This window comes from Curcuma longa, chromosome 2, assembly GCF_044706935.1.
Source record: "Curcuma longa cultivar G26 ecotype Majalengka, Jawa Barat chromosome 2, ITB_CL_G26_1.1, whole genome shotgun sequence".
NCBI classification, from domain to species: Eukaryota; Viridiplantae; Streptophyta; class Magnoliopsida; order Zingiberales; family Zingiberaceae; genus Curcuma; species Curcuma longa.
The window spans coordinates 1665367-1682394 of NC_133862.1; the positions used below are offsets into that span (position 1 = coordinate 1665367).

General features: G+C 37.8%; 1 protein-coding gene across 1 annotated transcript; it reads left to right on the forward strand.

Annotated features, from left to right (window-relative positions):
• The first annotated feature begins 585 nt into the window (after positions 1 to 585).
• Positions 586 to 2067, forward strand: LOC141821056 (F-box protein At1g67340-like). The gene is made up of 3 exons (XM_074708418.1): positions 586 to 874; positions 966 to 1128; positions 1197 to 2067. The coding sequence occupies exons 1-3, from the start codon at positions 711 to 713 to the stop codon at positions 1929 to 1931; spliced, it is 1062 nt and encodes a 353-aa protein (XP_074564519.1). The 5' UTR covers positions 586 to 710; the 3' UTR covers positions 1932 to 2067.
• Positions 2068 to 17028: the final 14961 nt, after the last annotated feature.

Here is a 17028-nt window from a genome sequence, read left to right on the forward strand (position 1 = left end):
TCCGTTACTAGAAACATGCATCACGTTCAAATAATTAACATTTCGTATTCTCGCCAATCAACATACTGGGACCCACCCGCTTGGATGGTTTGAACCATATTTTTTTTTCTTTTTTGGAAATACAATTAATATTTTTCAAAAATAAATTAATAAATTAAAATGTGAGAATATTCTAATGAGCAGCACGACAAGCCGGCGGTTTCCTGGCCAACCCGCTCCCATAATCCATTCCAGCAACTATTTACAATCTTGCCATTCCAAAACAAACCTGGATCTCACATAATGTTGTCACCTCGTTTGTACCAGCCAATCGCTTTTGATATGATCGGTAATGTTCTGGGTTAACAATGTCAGAATTAATTTACATCTTGCCATTGGGGAAAAAAAACTGACTTTTTTACTCAAAACTGACCCATAAGAGTACCCGTCGAAATTTTGATGATGGAAAATTGGGGATAGAGGTCGACGGTTCGGATGATCTGTGTGATTTGTGGGCTTCGAACAATGCGCTGAGGTGACGCCTTCCTCGCTCCGATGCTCGACATAAAAGGGCGCTGCTTTGTCTCGAACCAGAGGGCACGAGAGAGAGAGAAGACGCGACCTCGAATAACTGCGTCTGGGAAGGGCAACAACGCCTCCGTTGCTGCTACCGAGTCGCCGGTGATATCCGGAGATTGAATTGATAAGGTGATAGAGGACGGAAGAGGGGGATGGGGATCTCCGGAAGAGGAGCAGATTCAGGTCGGAAGAGGGCGCGTGCGGCGGAGAAGGGCGATTTGTTTGACGTCCTTCCCGACGAGCTCGTTGTGGCGGTCCTGTGCAAACTGAGCGCCTCCGCTGAGAGTCCCGCCAATCTGCTCGCTGTCTTAGTAGTGTACCCGTTCTTCCTCGTCTTCTCCAATTTTCTTCTGATGATTTGTTGTTTTTGCTGAGGGGAATTGGGTTTTTGCTCTTGTATTCGGTAGGTGTAAGAGATTCAATCGTCTGGGACTCGATCCCCTGGTTCTCTCGAGAGCATCGGCGGAATCGCTCGCCGTGAAAGCCAAGAGCTGGTCGGATTTCTCTCATGGATTCTTGAAACGATGCGCCGATTCCAAAAACCGAGAAGCTTGTTACATCCTGGGCATGGTAGGGTTCTCTTCTCTCTGTTTGATTTAGATGGAACGATCATCATTTTTCTTCTTCTGCGCTTGTAGATCCACTTCTACTGCTTGAGGAATCGGAGGAGTGGTCTCTCGCTTATGGCACAGGCGGCGATCCGGAACCACACGCCGGCGCTCTTCTCGTTGGCGGTCATCCAGTTCAACGGAAGCGGAAAATCTAAGAACGACAAGAATCCCGAAGCCGGCGTGGCCCTCTGTGCCCGGGCTGCCTCCCTCGGCGACGTGGACGCGATGCGAGTTCTAGGCCACTGCCTCCAGGATGGCTATGGCGTGCGCCGCAACCTAGCCGAGGGCCGCCGCTTCCTCCTGCTGGCCAACGCACGTGAGTTCGCGGCTTTCCTGCACTCCTCCTCCTCCTCCTCCTCCCCGCTTCAGTGCTACACAAATCGTCGGGGCTCTCTTCTCAAAGATTTAGATTTATGGATGCGTTCCACGCCACCGCCGGAGCCGCACCCGGCGAGCCGTTTCATGGTGGAGTGGTTTGCGTCGAGGAGCGAGGTTTTGAAGAGAGAGGAGCTCAGTTTGTGCTTCAACAGCCGATGCGGCCGGCCGGAGACGAGGCGGCACGAGTTCTGGCTCTGCTCTGCGTGCAGCCTCGTCAAGTACTGCTCGAGGGCGTGCCAGGCGACGCACTGGAGGTCGTCTCACAAGGCCGAGTGCGAACCTTTCGAGCAGTGGTTGAACGTCGCCGCTGTCGCCGCTGGCGGCGGTGAAGACGAAGCCCCAGCGGACGGTGGTGCCGGCCGCGACGTGGCGATACTGGATTAGTGTTTGGCAGTCTTAATGGCTTAATTGGGCGTCCTTTTACATTTTTGGATAAAAGAAAAGATTTTTTTTGAAAAAAAAAACATTTGCTGCATTATCTCAGGAATAATCGCGATAGATGTAGTCGTGAGAGGCACGAGCAAACCACGTGTTAGGAGGTAATTGTTGTTGACTTTGAAAAAATCTGAGGGTAAATTAAAAACAACTAATTTATTTTTTAAAAAAGATATCGTGCAAGTTTAAAAGATATCACATGGTTAAGCATCGAGGAAAAGCAATTATAATAATAAAAAATAATTGTAAAATGCATATGAAAAAACATTAAATTTATTAATCATTTAATGATAATAACTTCTCTAATAAAAGTTCATTTATGCACACAATTTATGGTACAATAATGAATAATGTTAGCCCCAAGCTATGATATAACACTTTCTCATCAGGGTTTTGAGTGCCACTCTCAAGGCATAATTAAGTTCGTTATTATGGGATAAATTTATTATAATGGATAAGGATTAAATTTCGACGAAGTTGAGAAAATGTCTAGTGGCCAATTGTAGTTTTCTATTTTACTTTCTCACAGATGCATGTGGAGCTAATCGTGTGAAATCGTTAGAATAACAGATTTTATCTTTTGCTATAGAGTGCAACTGTTAGATATCAATAGTTAATTAAATATACATCAACGATTTGAATTCTAATTATGATGTATTTATTTTAGTGGGATGACAAATTTAAGGGCGTTGATTGTTTTGGATGGATAATTATGAATACTATTCAATTTATGTGACAGGTGAAATTTGAGATCGGACCATCCATTCTTTTAAATTTTAGTTGTAAGCACACTTTGAGGCTCTCTTATATACCAGGGTTTAAAACTTAAGGAGCGCAATAAATTCGTTTCCTCATTTGAACCATTGACTAAGATCATTATATGGGCTGTCACTTACGTTTCTAAATTCATTTGAACCATTGAGATCATTTTCATTATACTAGATCGATCACTTTAGTAGTCATTAGTTGAATAATAAAACTTAAATACCTAAATGGTTGATGAAATTTTTTATAAGACTAGATCGATTATCTTAGGTAGTAGTCATGATATGGATCATAAAACTTAAATACCTAGATTATTAAAAAAAATAATATATACTAAACTAAATCAATTCCAGTAGTGTTTAGTTTAAGATAATTAGATATCTACGTTAATTCAATTCAATTTTTATAAAAAGATTTTTATTACTATTAATTTATTTAAGAATATAGTAATATAAAAGTATTCTTACTATTAATGTATCTGATAAAATAATACTTTGCTTGTTGCATGGTAAAAACAGTTTTACAATTCAAGATTAGAAATGTGGCATAAATAAAAAAAAATTTAAATATATATATATATAAAACTTAGTGCATAGATTGTTACATGCCATATTTACAAAAAAAAAAATTATTTTTTAAAATAATTTAAGTATTTAATTTTTAAAATCAATTCGTTTTTTTTCATCGATTATTAAGGTAATAGATGGGTCATAATCGATGGAAAATTACATGCAATTTAAAATAACAAATCAAGCATAAATATATTTTGAATTATATAATCATTCTATAATCATTCGATCCTAAGATTTTTTTAAAGTTTAAAACACATTTTAACACTTTCATGTAAAAGGTGAAATCTGTCACCTCAGCAGTCCACACACGATCAACTCTACGACTATCTATGAGGAAAAAAAATAAAAAAACTACAATTGATTACGATATTTTAGCACTCAAAATTAGTTAGGTAGGTATTAAACTTTTTTAATGAAAAAGTTGACCTGCCTAATGAGATAAAGGTTTAATTGATGTTATAATTGTTTGTGCGCGTTTAATTTCAAATTTCCATTAGAGCTTTCATACCTAATTAAACATTCTATGCTACGATTTGCCCTTTGACTTTTTTGTTAACAAATTTAATTTTTTTTAATCTAATAGAAATTTCTTTAAGGCTACATTTATTCTCTTAATAACTTTTGAACATTAATTTTCTAACTTAGTTTCTAGTGAGCATGTCAAAATTTTGATGTCTAAATATTTATTCATAATTTTGCATAGAAAGATTTATATAATAATTTAATAACATCGTATAATTTTTTTAGAAGGTAAACTACGTACCTCATTGTGTCGTCTGATTCATAGGGTGTAGGTCCTCTTCACTGTTGCTCCCTTGACTTTCATTTCATCATATGAGGCGCCCTTATGTCGTTGTTGATTGCCAGGAAAGCATTTCTTGTTTTCTTGTGGATCCCTCCTTTTGATACCTTCGACGAAGATGTTTTTTTATTTTTGTCCCCGGTGCTATGGAGCTAGATAAAAGATAGGATGGACTCCTTAAATAATGAATGTCAAAATCTCATTTAAGATGCATTACATCTAAAGAGTTTGAAAAAAAAAATTATGATGCTGAATTGTCCATCAAGATCTATCTATGCTTTTCGATTTATCTTGATGGTTGATGAGAAATTTTCATGCGTCAGATCGATCACCTCTAAAATTAGTTGGATCGTAAGAATTGTGTTACGGTCGTAAGGATACAGGTCCGGACCCGACTGAGAGACGTGGCCGAGTCGAGTCAACCATTCGGGGATAGTCGGCAGAAGCACTAGGACCCGGATCCGGGTTCCCAGGTAACCGCCCCGAGAGTCTCCATCCAAGCCCGACAGCCCAGTGGGCCCGCTGAGGAGACGAATAATCCCACCAACCCGACTCCCAGATAAACCGAGTGGGTGGCGTACCCGACTCACCGACTCACAGATAGCACGACTGAGCAGCATCCCCGACTTGAGCCGCAGCCCCGACCCGATCCACGGAGTCGGGGCCGGATCGTACCCTCTGTCTCTGACCAGTCCTTCTATTGTACAACTGACCACTCTCTCTGACAGGCGCGCCGCCAGGCACGGCCACGCGCCGTCTCGACGTACGACACTGTCCACAGTGTACCTCCTCATTAAAGACGGCACTCCTTCCCGGTACGGAGAGTACCTTCTCGGTAAGGTCCACCTCGCTTCGTCCGTAGTACGGACCGACTCACCCTTATATAAGGAGAGCCCCAGTGAAGGGGCCAGGTATGTTCTGCTCACTGTTTTTACTGTTGCCACTCTCGTTTTCTCTTCAGCTGCCGTCGCTGACTTAAGCATCGGAGTGGTCTCGCCGGTCCCGCCGGCCAGCCATCTCACGGTGTCTGTGGTTGCAGGTCTCCGGTGATCCGCGACCAGTCTCCACCCTTTTCCCGCACAGTGCATCTGAGGAAGTGACGTGTGCGCCCAGCGGAGTTCTTGACGGGAACAAATTGGATATCTAAATTATCAAAAACCGCAAGTCAAGCATAAATATATTTTGAATTATTTATCTATTATCATCAGAAGAGATGAGGTGCCCCTTATCCTTTGTTGATAATCATGAAAGCAATTCTTGTTTTGGTATGAATCACACCATTTGACACCTTTGAAAGAGATGTAGTTTTTTTTTTTTTTTTTTTTTTGCTATGAAGCAATAAATAAGACATGAGATGGACTCCTTAGGTAGATAATGAAAGTTGAAATCTTATATAGAATACGTTACGCCTAAAGAATTTGAAAATTTTATGATGTTGGATCATCCGAAGAGTTCATCAATCTATGTTAGAATGGACTCTTTAAGCACTAAGGATTGAAATCTCACCTATGACACATTACACTTAGAAAATTTGAAAAACTTGTGACATTAGACCGTTTGTTAGACGATTCAACCCGCCGGTTAACCGGCTGTTCGTCGGATCCAAATGGCTTGAACCGTAATCGGCCCGGCATCCTACCAGGCCGGTTCTGGTTCGGCTCGGCTAACCTGGTCAACGCGCCAACCGGCCCGTTGACCCGATCCGGGTTCGGGCCGGGTCCGGCCTAGACCCGGCCCGTGGTCGGGTCTACATTAGACCGTTTGTTAGGATGTATTTATGCTTCTCGATTTATTCTGATAGTGGGTGAAAAATTTGTATGAGATTGAATCAATCACTACTATGATTAGACAAATCGTAAAATTAGATATATGAATTATAAAAAAATAATAAAATTAAATATAATTTTATCTGGCTGATTTTAACTTTTTTTTTATTTTGAATTTTTCTTTGACTTTTTCCCCCTATTTCAATTGGGGAATAGATCTGACCTTCATCACAATAGAAAAACGTTGCCTTTCTTTGCCTTTTTTTTTTTCTTGCTTAGCAATTTCTTTGCCGGTTGCCTATCAATATTTGATTTTTTAAAATATTCAATGATTTTTATTATATTTTAGAAAGTGCTAGAAAATATAATCGCATAGAATTCTTTAATATAAAAGTTAGTTTTTAAAAATAAGTTTATTTAGTTTTATTGGTAAAATTTGTTAGAAAGAATAAATAGTGTTCGTTAATATATAAAAAAGATTAAGATCCCATATTTAGACCAATAATTTGAGAGTTAATATAATTTAAATTAATTTCGAGCATGGTATAGCGATGTTCTTTTTGTCCTAGATTGTAAATCTCGATAGTTATTGTCTCTGCCTTCAAGCACAATACCTCACCCCTAACATCCTAAATTATATATATTTTTTATAAACCCTAGATCACAATTGAGTCCTTCTATTGTAGTAAAAGATGATTATGTTTATTTTAGAGTGTCTTTATAATCCGTCCTCAAATTAGATGAAGAAGATTGTGGCGTTCCACTACAAAACATTTGTTGTTATTTTGTTAGCAATCACAAAAGCAAGGAAAAGCGACAAGAACACAGCTAAGTTTTTCTGCAATCTCCACGCACTTTCTCTTTTAACACAATAATAGAGGTTCTATGATTTTTCCAAGATCCGTCGTAAAAACAAATAGAGAAATAAGAATTACTAAAATGCCACAAATACAAATTTTGCTTCAAATTATAAGAAATGACGGTTCAAATACCCTCCATCCAATCCATCTTAGAGGATATTGATAAAGGATGTAGTCAATCCAAAGTATTTCTAGATTGCCCCTCTAACTTGTAACCCAAGAAACTTGTCCAAGTTTGAATCTAATTTCAAACTACGAAGAAACGTCAACGACAAGGACGACCAACATGCACTACCAAGTTCCACTACTTTCTTTAAAAAAAAAAAAACCTAAAAATCCAAAATAGAATCCAGAACAGAACTAGAGCACGATCTATCTCGTCGCCAGAGGCAAAGGATGAATAGCGCGATTGTGAATTTTTATCGCTTCCAAATTTTAAGTCATCCTCGATTTGTTTGAATTTTATATTCAATTTGATCAATCTTGACTAAGTTATTTCGTCACCCTTCATCAAATTTTCTAAATATATTATTCAAACAAGCACTCAAAATCTTAGAGATGGATTGTCTTACGAACTTGTGAGTAAAAGGGAGGGGTTGAATAGCTTAAATTGCTTAGTCTTGAACTAAAGTAGCCGAAACTTTTCAGCGAATCAGCCACGCCACATACACAATGCTAACTCAAATGATTTTACTTAGTATCCTAATTCAAAGATCCACTCTCAGCTCATCACTTCCACTAAACCTTCTCCTTCTTGAAGAAACCCCGAAGGCGAAGAAACATTCTTACAATAGGATTATATATAATAGCTTGCAAAAGAAGCAAAAACACAAATAGGAAAAAGAGAAGTTTTACAATGATCTTAAAAGTTTTACTTTTTCTTCTTCTAGAAATTGCTTCAAGTTGTGTAGTTGAATATCAGATAACTTCTTCAGCACTTGAGTAAGAAATCTTGAAGTAAAATTGCATTAACAATCTCCAACAACGGCTAACTTTCACTATTTAAACCTGTTCAACTTTTCTTGAGATCAATCGACTGATTTCTCATATCAGCCCACTGATTTGCTTAGCGATGAAATAACGACTTCTGAACCTTCTAAAATAGTATTTGATTTTATCAATTTTTAAATATCAGTCGAATCAATTCATATACCAGTCGACTGATATGGATAATCAAGTCACTAGTCGAATCGATTCTCTTCTGCTTGCTTTTGAAACAAAATCAGTTGAATCGATCCTCTTTTGCTTACTTCCGAAATAGAATTAATCAACTGATATTCTTTATCAGTCGAGTCGATCCTCAAATCAATCCGACTGACATGGAAATCAGTCGACTGATATGTAGAATTAAAGCTGAACAGCATTATCAGTCGACTAATTATTCACGTCTAGTTAATTGATACCAATATTAGTCGATTGTATATCATGAGCAATCAACTAGTGGAAGTTTTTTTATCGAATTCGTCTAAATTACCTCTCATATATTTAATTCGTGTGCTTAATTTTTCTTCTCTTGCCAAGAATCTGATCATCCATCTTCTTGGATTTCACTTGCCTTACATCCGGCCTTCTGACTTATAAAGACTTTCTCTCGCCAAGAGTTTGCTTTCCAACTTTCTTGAACTTCCCTTTGCCTCACATCTATCCTTCTTACCTATAAGGACTTTCCTGCACACTTAATACATAAGTGACGTTTCTCATACTTTACTCTAAGCTTTACTTGTTGGGATAGTTTCAGTGCGTTGCACGTGTTTACACGTTTCACAAACGTGTGCAGCAGAAATAAGATAATAATTAAAGATAATTATTACAACACACGCATGCAAATACATGATACAACAGGTACAAGACATGACTGAAATTTAAAATTTTTCAAAATAACAATTATTCTATGCCTACCTAATAGATGACATTGAGCGGTGGCATCAATTGAGTGACCTTTATCAAAGTTCTGCTTTTACTGGTGATTCACGCCAAGCTCTTCTTTAGATAACTTTCAAAGTCATGAGTTACATCACCGTCTTCGATACTAGCCAACAATCGACAACGATCGATACGAGAGAAAAATTGTAATACACAACAACATTTGTTGTGATAAATTTTGGGGTTTTCTAACTATCATCGACAATTGTATTCTCGATGTAATTTTCGATGGTCAATCTTTAACCACCGAAATAAGACAAATGGTCGGAAACCCTTTCCGACATTGATGGAACATCTCTGGAAGCTTCACAAGCTTCTAGCAACAACATATCCTGACAACAACACCCAATCCCTAAATCTAATAGTGACTTCGACAACAATAAATGACCTCTCCAGTGGCCGAAAACAATTTTTGACCATGAAAAATGCTATGGCAGAAACCCAGACACTCCGGGAAAGCTTCACCAACCTCTCTCGGGAGAAGCCGCTCAATCAAAAAAATGCAATCGATTTGAGAAGATGTCATGTGATTGGTGTTAGGTTGCAAGGGTGCAAACATAGTCTCACATCTAAAATACATGGAAAAAAATCATGGGTTTAAAAAGGATGAAAGATATCTCCATTGGAATGAGGCTTTTTAGGTAGAGTCCAAGAACAAAATCATGAGGGCTTTGGCCCAAAGTGGGCAATATCATACCATTGTGGAGATATTTTGATTCCATCAGTTCTAACAAGTGGTATCAGAGCGAGTCCGCTCTTCACCGGACTAACCGCTAGAAGAGCCATGATCCAGATCTAACCATGTGGGTTGAATCTTAACAAAGGAAGTGGGTGCTCCCGTGTCTGAATCAAGAGGACTAGATACCAGACAGAAAGTCCTAGTTGTGTTTAGGCAAGAAGTCCTAGTAGGTCGGGTGGACCGAGGGGTAGAAAGTCCTGGTGGGTCGAAGATTCGGATATTAAACAGAGGCTTTTCGTTTGAGGGGGGCCTATGGTCCTTTGTTTGAGGGGGAGATTATTGAGTTGCAATGGTGCAAACATAATCCCACATCTAAAACACATGGAAAAGATCATGAGTTTACAAAGGATGAAAGATATCTCCATTGGAATGAGGTCTTTTGGGTAGAGCCCAATAATAAAATCATGAGGGTTTTGACCCAAAGTGGACAATATCATATCATTATGGAGATATTTTGATTCCATCGATTCTAACAATTAATTGGCTCTGTTCTCATGCAGCAAGCGTACTCAAGAGGAAGAAAGGAGGCGGTGGGGGCTAGGGTTTCGGGGTTGCCTTCTTCCACGCAGCCGAACAAAATTAGCTAGGGATTCAGTGTCATTCTCCCTCTCATGCAGACCACCAAGAACAAGGTTGTCGTTCTCCTTCTTGTGCAAACCACCAAGAACAGGGTCGTCATTCTCCCTCTGACGCAAACCACCAAGAACAGGCCCGTCGTTCTCCCTCTCGTGCAAACCATCAAGAACAACAGATGGCGCGAGGGTTTCTTCTCTCGTGCTTCACCGACGGACGACACGAGTGAGAAGGGAGGCTGCCGTGCTCGGGGAGAAGAAGGGGCCGGCGGTGCTCGCGAAAATCAAGGGCGCATAGGAGAGATTGAATCCAGCGAGCTAGGGTTTGGCTCGTCACCTTCTCCTTTGCGGCCAACACTCGGTTTAAATCTCATTCCTCACGATTTTGTCACGCAAGGAAGACGGAGACTCCGTCGCTAGCGAAGAATCCTTCTCACGCGGGCATGCAGCGGCCGAGCGAGAAGGGAATCATAGGATTCGGTAGAAAAAAAACTAGAAGAGAAAAAGAAAAAAAGGGACCAGGTTCAACCTCAAGTTACTGTAGCAAACTAAATCAAACCGTACTGTAGCAAATCGGATTTATTTTGGTTCAAAATTAAATCGCTTGGTTCAATAACCAAACAATCTCCGATTTGACCCAAACTAGTTTTGTTCATTTCGTCTTTACAAGATGAATCCCCTCATCTCTTTTATTTTATCAAAATATCTTCCATCATGGATCAAACTAAGTTGGTTCAATTTGGTTTAAAATTGAAACATTTGGTTCAATAACCAAACCACCTTCGATTTGAACTAAACTAATTTTGTTTATTTTGTCTCCATAATATGAAGTTCATTATTTTGTCTTTGTTGGTCCAACTAGACTTTGTTTCTCTCGATCTGAGAATCTAATTCTCAAACTCATTTTAAGTCATTCGAAGAACTTATAGTGTGGTGACCCAATAAGTTCCCGGTTATATTGGTCGTCCGTAATTAACCATTAATTACGGAACGATCATGAGTGACACCTAGTATACACCATGATCCCTAATTGATCAAAAAATCAACGATTGATTCAAAAATAATTTCTAAACCCTTCAATAGATACAATGAAACATGTCTCATTCTTTTCACCATCTTATACTCGCTTAGTTCAGGACATGATTTATATGTGTCAGTCTTCACTAGGGTGACTACATCACACCTAGCCCAAGCTTATTTTCTTATCCTGTGGATGTAAGTTACTTGTATATGTGTCCAATAGTGTCATTCTCTTGATATGTGATGTTTTGGCCAAAGTTTTTTTTAATAACAATCATAATAAGCGGCTACAGGGTATACGTCTCTTTTTACAAGGAACGGTGAATCTACTGTGGGTTATTCAAACACCTTCGGTTTCTTTAACTTATACCCAATTATCCCGAGTCCATATCTCTTCGAAGATGTTTACTTGAGATTTCAAAGTATAAGCCTCCATGACCAAGGTGACTTGAATACCATATGTCAAAGAAAACTTGCATTTAAGCTGCATTGAGATCTTCATTGACATATCTATAAAACCATATGAAGTCGTCTCAAGGTAGGTCACTCCAATGAACTAATTACCTTTAACTAACATCCACATTTAACTCTCAACATCCAATGTTTCCAGCCAGTGAGAACAACTGCTTAGTAAACCAAGGAGTTTAAAACCTACTAGTTTCAATAGAATCGATGATGTTCGTCCTCATCAATTCCTCGACTAGGGATATTTCAATACATTCATAATTGCATATGTAGAGATGCTCACTAATTGTGATCCAATCACAAATTCTCTCATGCTATAAAGCGTATTAAAGGCATTCAAGATCTAATCAAACACATAAAGAATGTGCACTCAAATAGTTAATTGTTATTTATCTAATAAATAGTATAATTGTAAGGCGATTGCCTTAGGACACCTCTCAAATATAACAGACTCTCACTTGACCTAAGGTCAATCTCTATGGTATCCAACACTACGCACCTCTATGTGTTCCTCAAATTTACTTTAAGATAGAGATTAAAGGATCCATAAGGTTCTTTTCAGTGAAAATCTTCTTAATTTATATTTCTCTTCTACTGATGATCTTTCCGATCAATTGATATTGCTGAAGCACGTATTTGAATATATAGTGAGACCTAGGTTTCGTAGCCTGCGCGATTGCTCCATTGTTATTGCAATAAGCAAGTAATGCTTTAACAATGGTTGGAACCACTCTAAGTTCAATGATGAATTTCCTAATCTAAACTGCTTCATTTGCTGCTTCACAAGCTGTAATGGTGTCTTATTTGAAACACTTTCAATTTATTGCGCTATAATTTAAAGTGAATATATATCTAAATTGGGACTTAGAATCATCCTTGTCTGTCTGGTAGCTGACATCAGTATACCCATGTGTAATCATATCACCATCTCCATATATTAAGAACACATCCTTAGTTCTTCATAAGTACATAAGGATCGTCTTGATAGTTGTCCTATGATCCATTTCTGGAACTGATCGATAACTGCTCGTGACACTCAGACATATGATACATTGATCCTCATATATATTATAGCATACATGATAGATCATATTGCTGAAGCATAAGAAATCTTACTTATATAAATCCTCTCATCTTTTGTCCGTGGACATGGACATATAGACATCGAAAGGTGAACCCCATGATTGATGTGGTGTCTACCATTCTACGTGTCACGTGGTGCATCAAATTGATATAGATCGAAACATTTCAAAACTAAAACAAAAGTGTAGCATGGAGTCCCAAGTCGTATTTTTCCAAGGATACTAATAAGTGTGTTTGAATTAGATTTTCAACTCTTTTTTTTTGGATTTTCTATACTAAACGATTTAAAATGCCAAAACATCTAAACAAAATTTAAACTAAATGAACTAACCAAATGAAATTACAGCTAAACTAAGAAAATTAAATGACTGGAAAAATAAACTAACTAAATGCAGAATTAATAACAAAATGATAAACTACCAAATTGAACTAGAATAAACAAGAAATCTAACTCTAAATGCAATCAAACTACTTAACTCTAATGCAATTAAACTAACATTCCATCTTTGATTCAACAAACTAACTACAGAAACCTTATCAAACAAACTGCAAAATTCGAAACTGTGAAATTAAAACAGGAACCTAAAACAAAATTCATCAAATCAAAGGTCTATTGTATTTCAAATCAATCAAATGAAATGTTCTTATGCTAAAACAATCTAAGCAGGAATTGTACGATGAAACAAAACTAGATCTAGGTTAAGGAAATGCTGGAAAAATCGTTCACAAACTCAAATCAAAGTTCAACTTCCTTCTCTTCACAGATCTGCGAAGAAACCTCAGGGAACGCCCTTGTAGTTCTTAACAACTTCTTCCGAATCTTTCAGCCATTAAATCTGAACATTCCAGCCACCGGAAACGCCCCTTTGAAGCTGGAATCTTCGTCGCGTGAAGAACAGAGGACATCGGTCCTTAAATCTTGATATAGATCTGATTGCCAAAATTTGATGAAGAATGGAAGTAGATCGATTGTAGAAAGCCGTGGAAAACTCCAAAGAACCCTACAATCGACTGGAAATTTCAGATTTAGGGAACGCCCATGATCTGCTGGTTCGGCGGAATGCGACAGAGAGAACTGCGTGATCTGGAAATCGATCTTGATTGCAATCCGATCACCCTCTGGTTAGCTGCTGATCATCGCGGAATCTGCCGTTAAGGATGGAAGCTGACTGAGATTGTAGCTGTGAACGGAGCTCGCCGTCGGTGTCGCGCGCGCGAGGAAAAGAATCGCGATCCAAATCTGCGAAGCTACTGTTCTCTTCTCCAGCCGCAGGTTTTCTCTCCAGTGAACCGGCCAGTGAACCGGGTTCACATGAGTTAGTCCGGTTCAGCAATTTGGTTCAATTCTGGCTCAATTTCTGGTTTGCTTCAACTGATTTGATCAGTCAGATTCAACAGTGACTTGATCTGGCTAATTTTGAGCTCATCCAACTTTCCCGGTCTTCACCTAAAACCAAAATTAAAAAATTAAGCAAAATTTGAATTAACTCGAATTAAAATCATGAATATCAATTTTAACACCAAAACCCTTTATTTAACCCAAATAAACTCAAATGTTTATTAATTCGAAGTAAAATGCAATGCCAATTAAACCAATCATCAAAATCCCCCACACTTATTCTTGCTTGTCTCAAGCAAATAAAGAAAATAAAATCCTACTTCAATGGCACCCCCCTAAACACATTTCGAAACATGATTAGTAAATCGAAGAAGCAACCATCTAAAATAATAAATCTCAAAGATCTTAAGCATTCTTGGACACCCATTTTACTTTCGGTTTACTAAATACTAACTTCCACTTTCATGAATGAATTGAGCATGATATCACTCAAACCTCCCAGGATAAACATTATGTGGCTCTCCTTCTAACTAAAATTTATGCTTTTTGGTAGAGGGCACTCAAGCTACACATGTTTCTTGAACTACCATAAGTTTGCTAATCTTCTACTCTCTACCACTATTATGGATATAAATTCCAGTATAAAGGTAGAATGAAAAGCAATAAAGAAAGAACAGAAACAATTCAGATTGCAATTAGAAGCAAGAAAAGATAAGAAGAAATTGATTTTTCAATGAGTGGAAGATTTGGGCACAAAAGATGATACATGATTGGATTCCGGCCATTCTTTTCTACTTCTCTTCTTCTCTCAAACATTATTTCAGAATCTCAAATTTCAGTTTCCATCAAATTTCAGCATTCTATTTTTGAAACTCAATGGCAGTTCATTCTTTTCATTTTTTCTGTAATTCTCAGAATTTTTTTTTCTGATTATGTAAATCAAGTTCAAGCTCCAGATCTTCAATTCTGCAACAGTTGCTGCTGGTTTTTCCTCTGAATCAAGACTTCCGATTTTGTAAATCTATTCTAGTGCTTGTTTCTAGAAGCTCAAAAATATCTTAAAAGACTTTAGAATGCAACCAGAATTTCTGCAATTTCTGCTCTCTGAAGTTGCTACTTACTCCTGTTAAAACTCAAGCTTATTTGTTCCAGTTCTAACATTATTCCTTCCATTCAAGCTTGAACAAGATACTATTATTTTTAGTATTCTTCAAATCTGACTGATAGTGCAGTAAGATTTCAGCTCGAAATCTGAATTTTACTAGCTGCAGTTTCAATAATCAGAGAACAGTTTAGATAGCTTTGCAGCTCCCAGTATTCAGCTGATATTTCTGTTTGTATCTGCCTAATAGTCCAAAACCCATGTTTCTCCAGATCTTGCAGTCTCCAACTGACAGTAAGTTGATACATAGTTGTCAGTTTCAACTATTGTTCACGGCAATAAACAGGACTTCAGCACTTCAGATTAGCTTTTCATTCCTGAACAGCAAAACAATTCAATTGCTTGTTTAATCTGATCAGAAAATCAAAAATTTTGTTAAATCCACTTTTAAACAAACAGCTTTTCAGAAAATCAACACAGAGTTTCAGTTCCCTGATTCAGCAACAATTTCACACTTTTTAGTTATCTGCTTGCTCTATTTCTGCAATTTTCGAACAGCAACAACATCTAAATTTGATCTTGTTTCTGCCACAAATTTATCCCTAAGCTCACTGCTCATATCATCCTCTTTTCTTTTCTCTATTTTTTTTTTCTGATGCATTCTGAATTTGCAGCTATTCCTTTTCTATTTGAGTTTAGCTCACTCTTTCAGACAGTTAAACACTACTGAATCTTCCCAACTTATCTCAGCTAGAGTTTCCTAGAATTTCCACCATGTTTCAGCTTGAATTCCAACTTGTTCACACTGCATTTACACACTTCACTTTTTCACAGCAAGATAAATTTCTTTTGTACCAAAATCAGGCAGAAATAAACTCCTTTCTATTTCTGCTATTCTGAACAGCATCATTGATCCAGCATTTCCATAACAGAATTTGACAGAAACAACTCTTAGCTCTTAGTTCTGCTCTCCCCCACACTTCAACATTTGTCTGTCTCAGACAAAACCAGAACACCAGCTCCAGCATTTCCAACTTCCAGCATTTAGCAGCCATTGTATCATTCCAACATTCTCAAATTCAGACACTGCATATTTACCAAATTCCATATGATTGAATCAGTAATATTTTCACAAGTTGATAGCTGTCCTCAACATCAAAATATATTCCAGCATTTCCAGAATTCAGCATCTCCAGATTCATTCCAGCATTGCAATTTCACAGAAACAGAATTACTAGCTGCTGCAATCAAAACAGAATTAGCTGTAAACTGTATATCTGAATTCGGTCATTTTTTCTTACTGCTTTTTCCCTTATGTTATTTGTTTCCACCAACAATCTATAACAGATTCTTAGTACAACCTTTGTATGTCTCAGACAATCCAAAACAAAACCAGAATTCAGCATTCACCAATCCAGCAACACCAGAATTTCAGCAATTATCAGAATCAGAAATTACAGCTAATGGCAGATCAATATCTGCTAAAACAAGAGGCTTACCAAGTGCCAAACCACTGTGCCAACTTACAGAAATTCCCGATTCCAGCATATATCAGAATCATCATTAAACATATTCCAACATATCCAGAAACAGCTATTTATCAGATTTCAGCATCAACAGAAATTGATATGAACATTGAACCACTTTGTCTGCTGATAATCTTTTTTTTGGAGCTTGAAATCAGTGTGATATTCTAGCAATTCTCTACCATCTATCAGATTATTTCTCAAGCTAAAAGGTTTCACCAATATCCTATATCAACACATCAAGTGGAACGAACTCAGAGAAATTTCATCTCCTCCTTAAACCCAGCACAATTACTGAAACAAATAACCAAAACAGAAATTATAGTTTGCTGTTCCTCTGGAATCTTCTCTTTTAATCCACCTTGCTGAATCCTTCCATTATCTTCATTTGCCAAAAACAATCTAGAATAGATTCTCAGTTTTCCAGCATTATCAGATTATAAGAAAGTTTCCAAAGCCTCAAACCCATCACCATGATCATTAGTTCAACATGGATTCCAACCTTATATCAA

What these genes read in the sequence shown, in the direction of transcription:
- LOC141821056 (XM_074708418.1), top strand. Translation starts at nt 711, where the DNA reads ATGGGGATCTCCGGAAGAGGAGCAGATTCAGGTCGGAAGAGGGCGCGT. An exon ending in CTGCTCGCTGTCTTAGTAGT is followed by an intron (nt 875 to 965) that starts GTACCCGTTCTT and finishes TGTATTCGGTAG; the next exon opens with GTGTAAGAGATTCAATCGTC. An exon ending in CTTGTTACATCCTGGGCATG is followed by an intron (nt 1,129 to 1,196) that starts GTAGGGTTCTCT and finishes CTGCGCTTGTAG; the next exon opens with ATCCACTTCTACTGCTTGAG.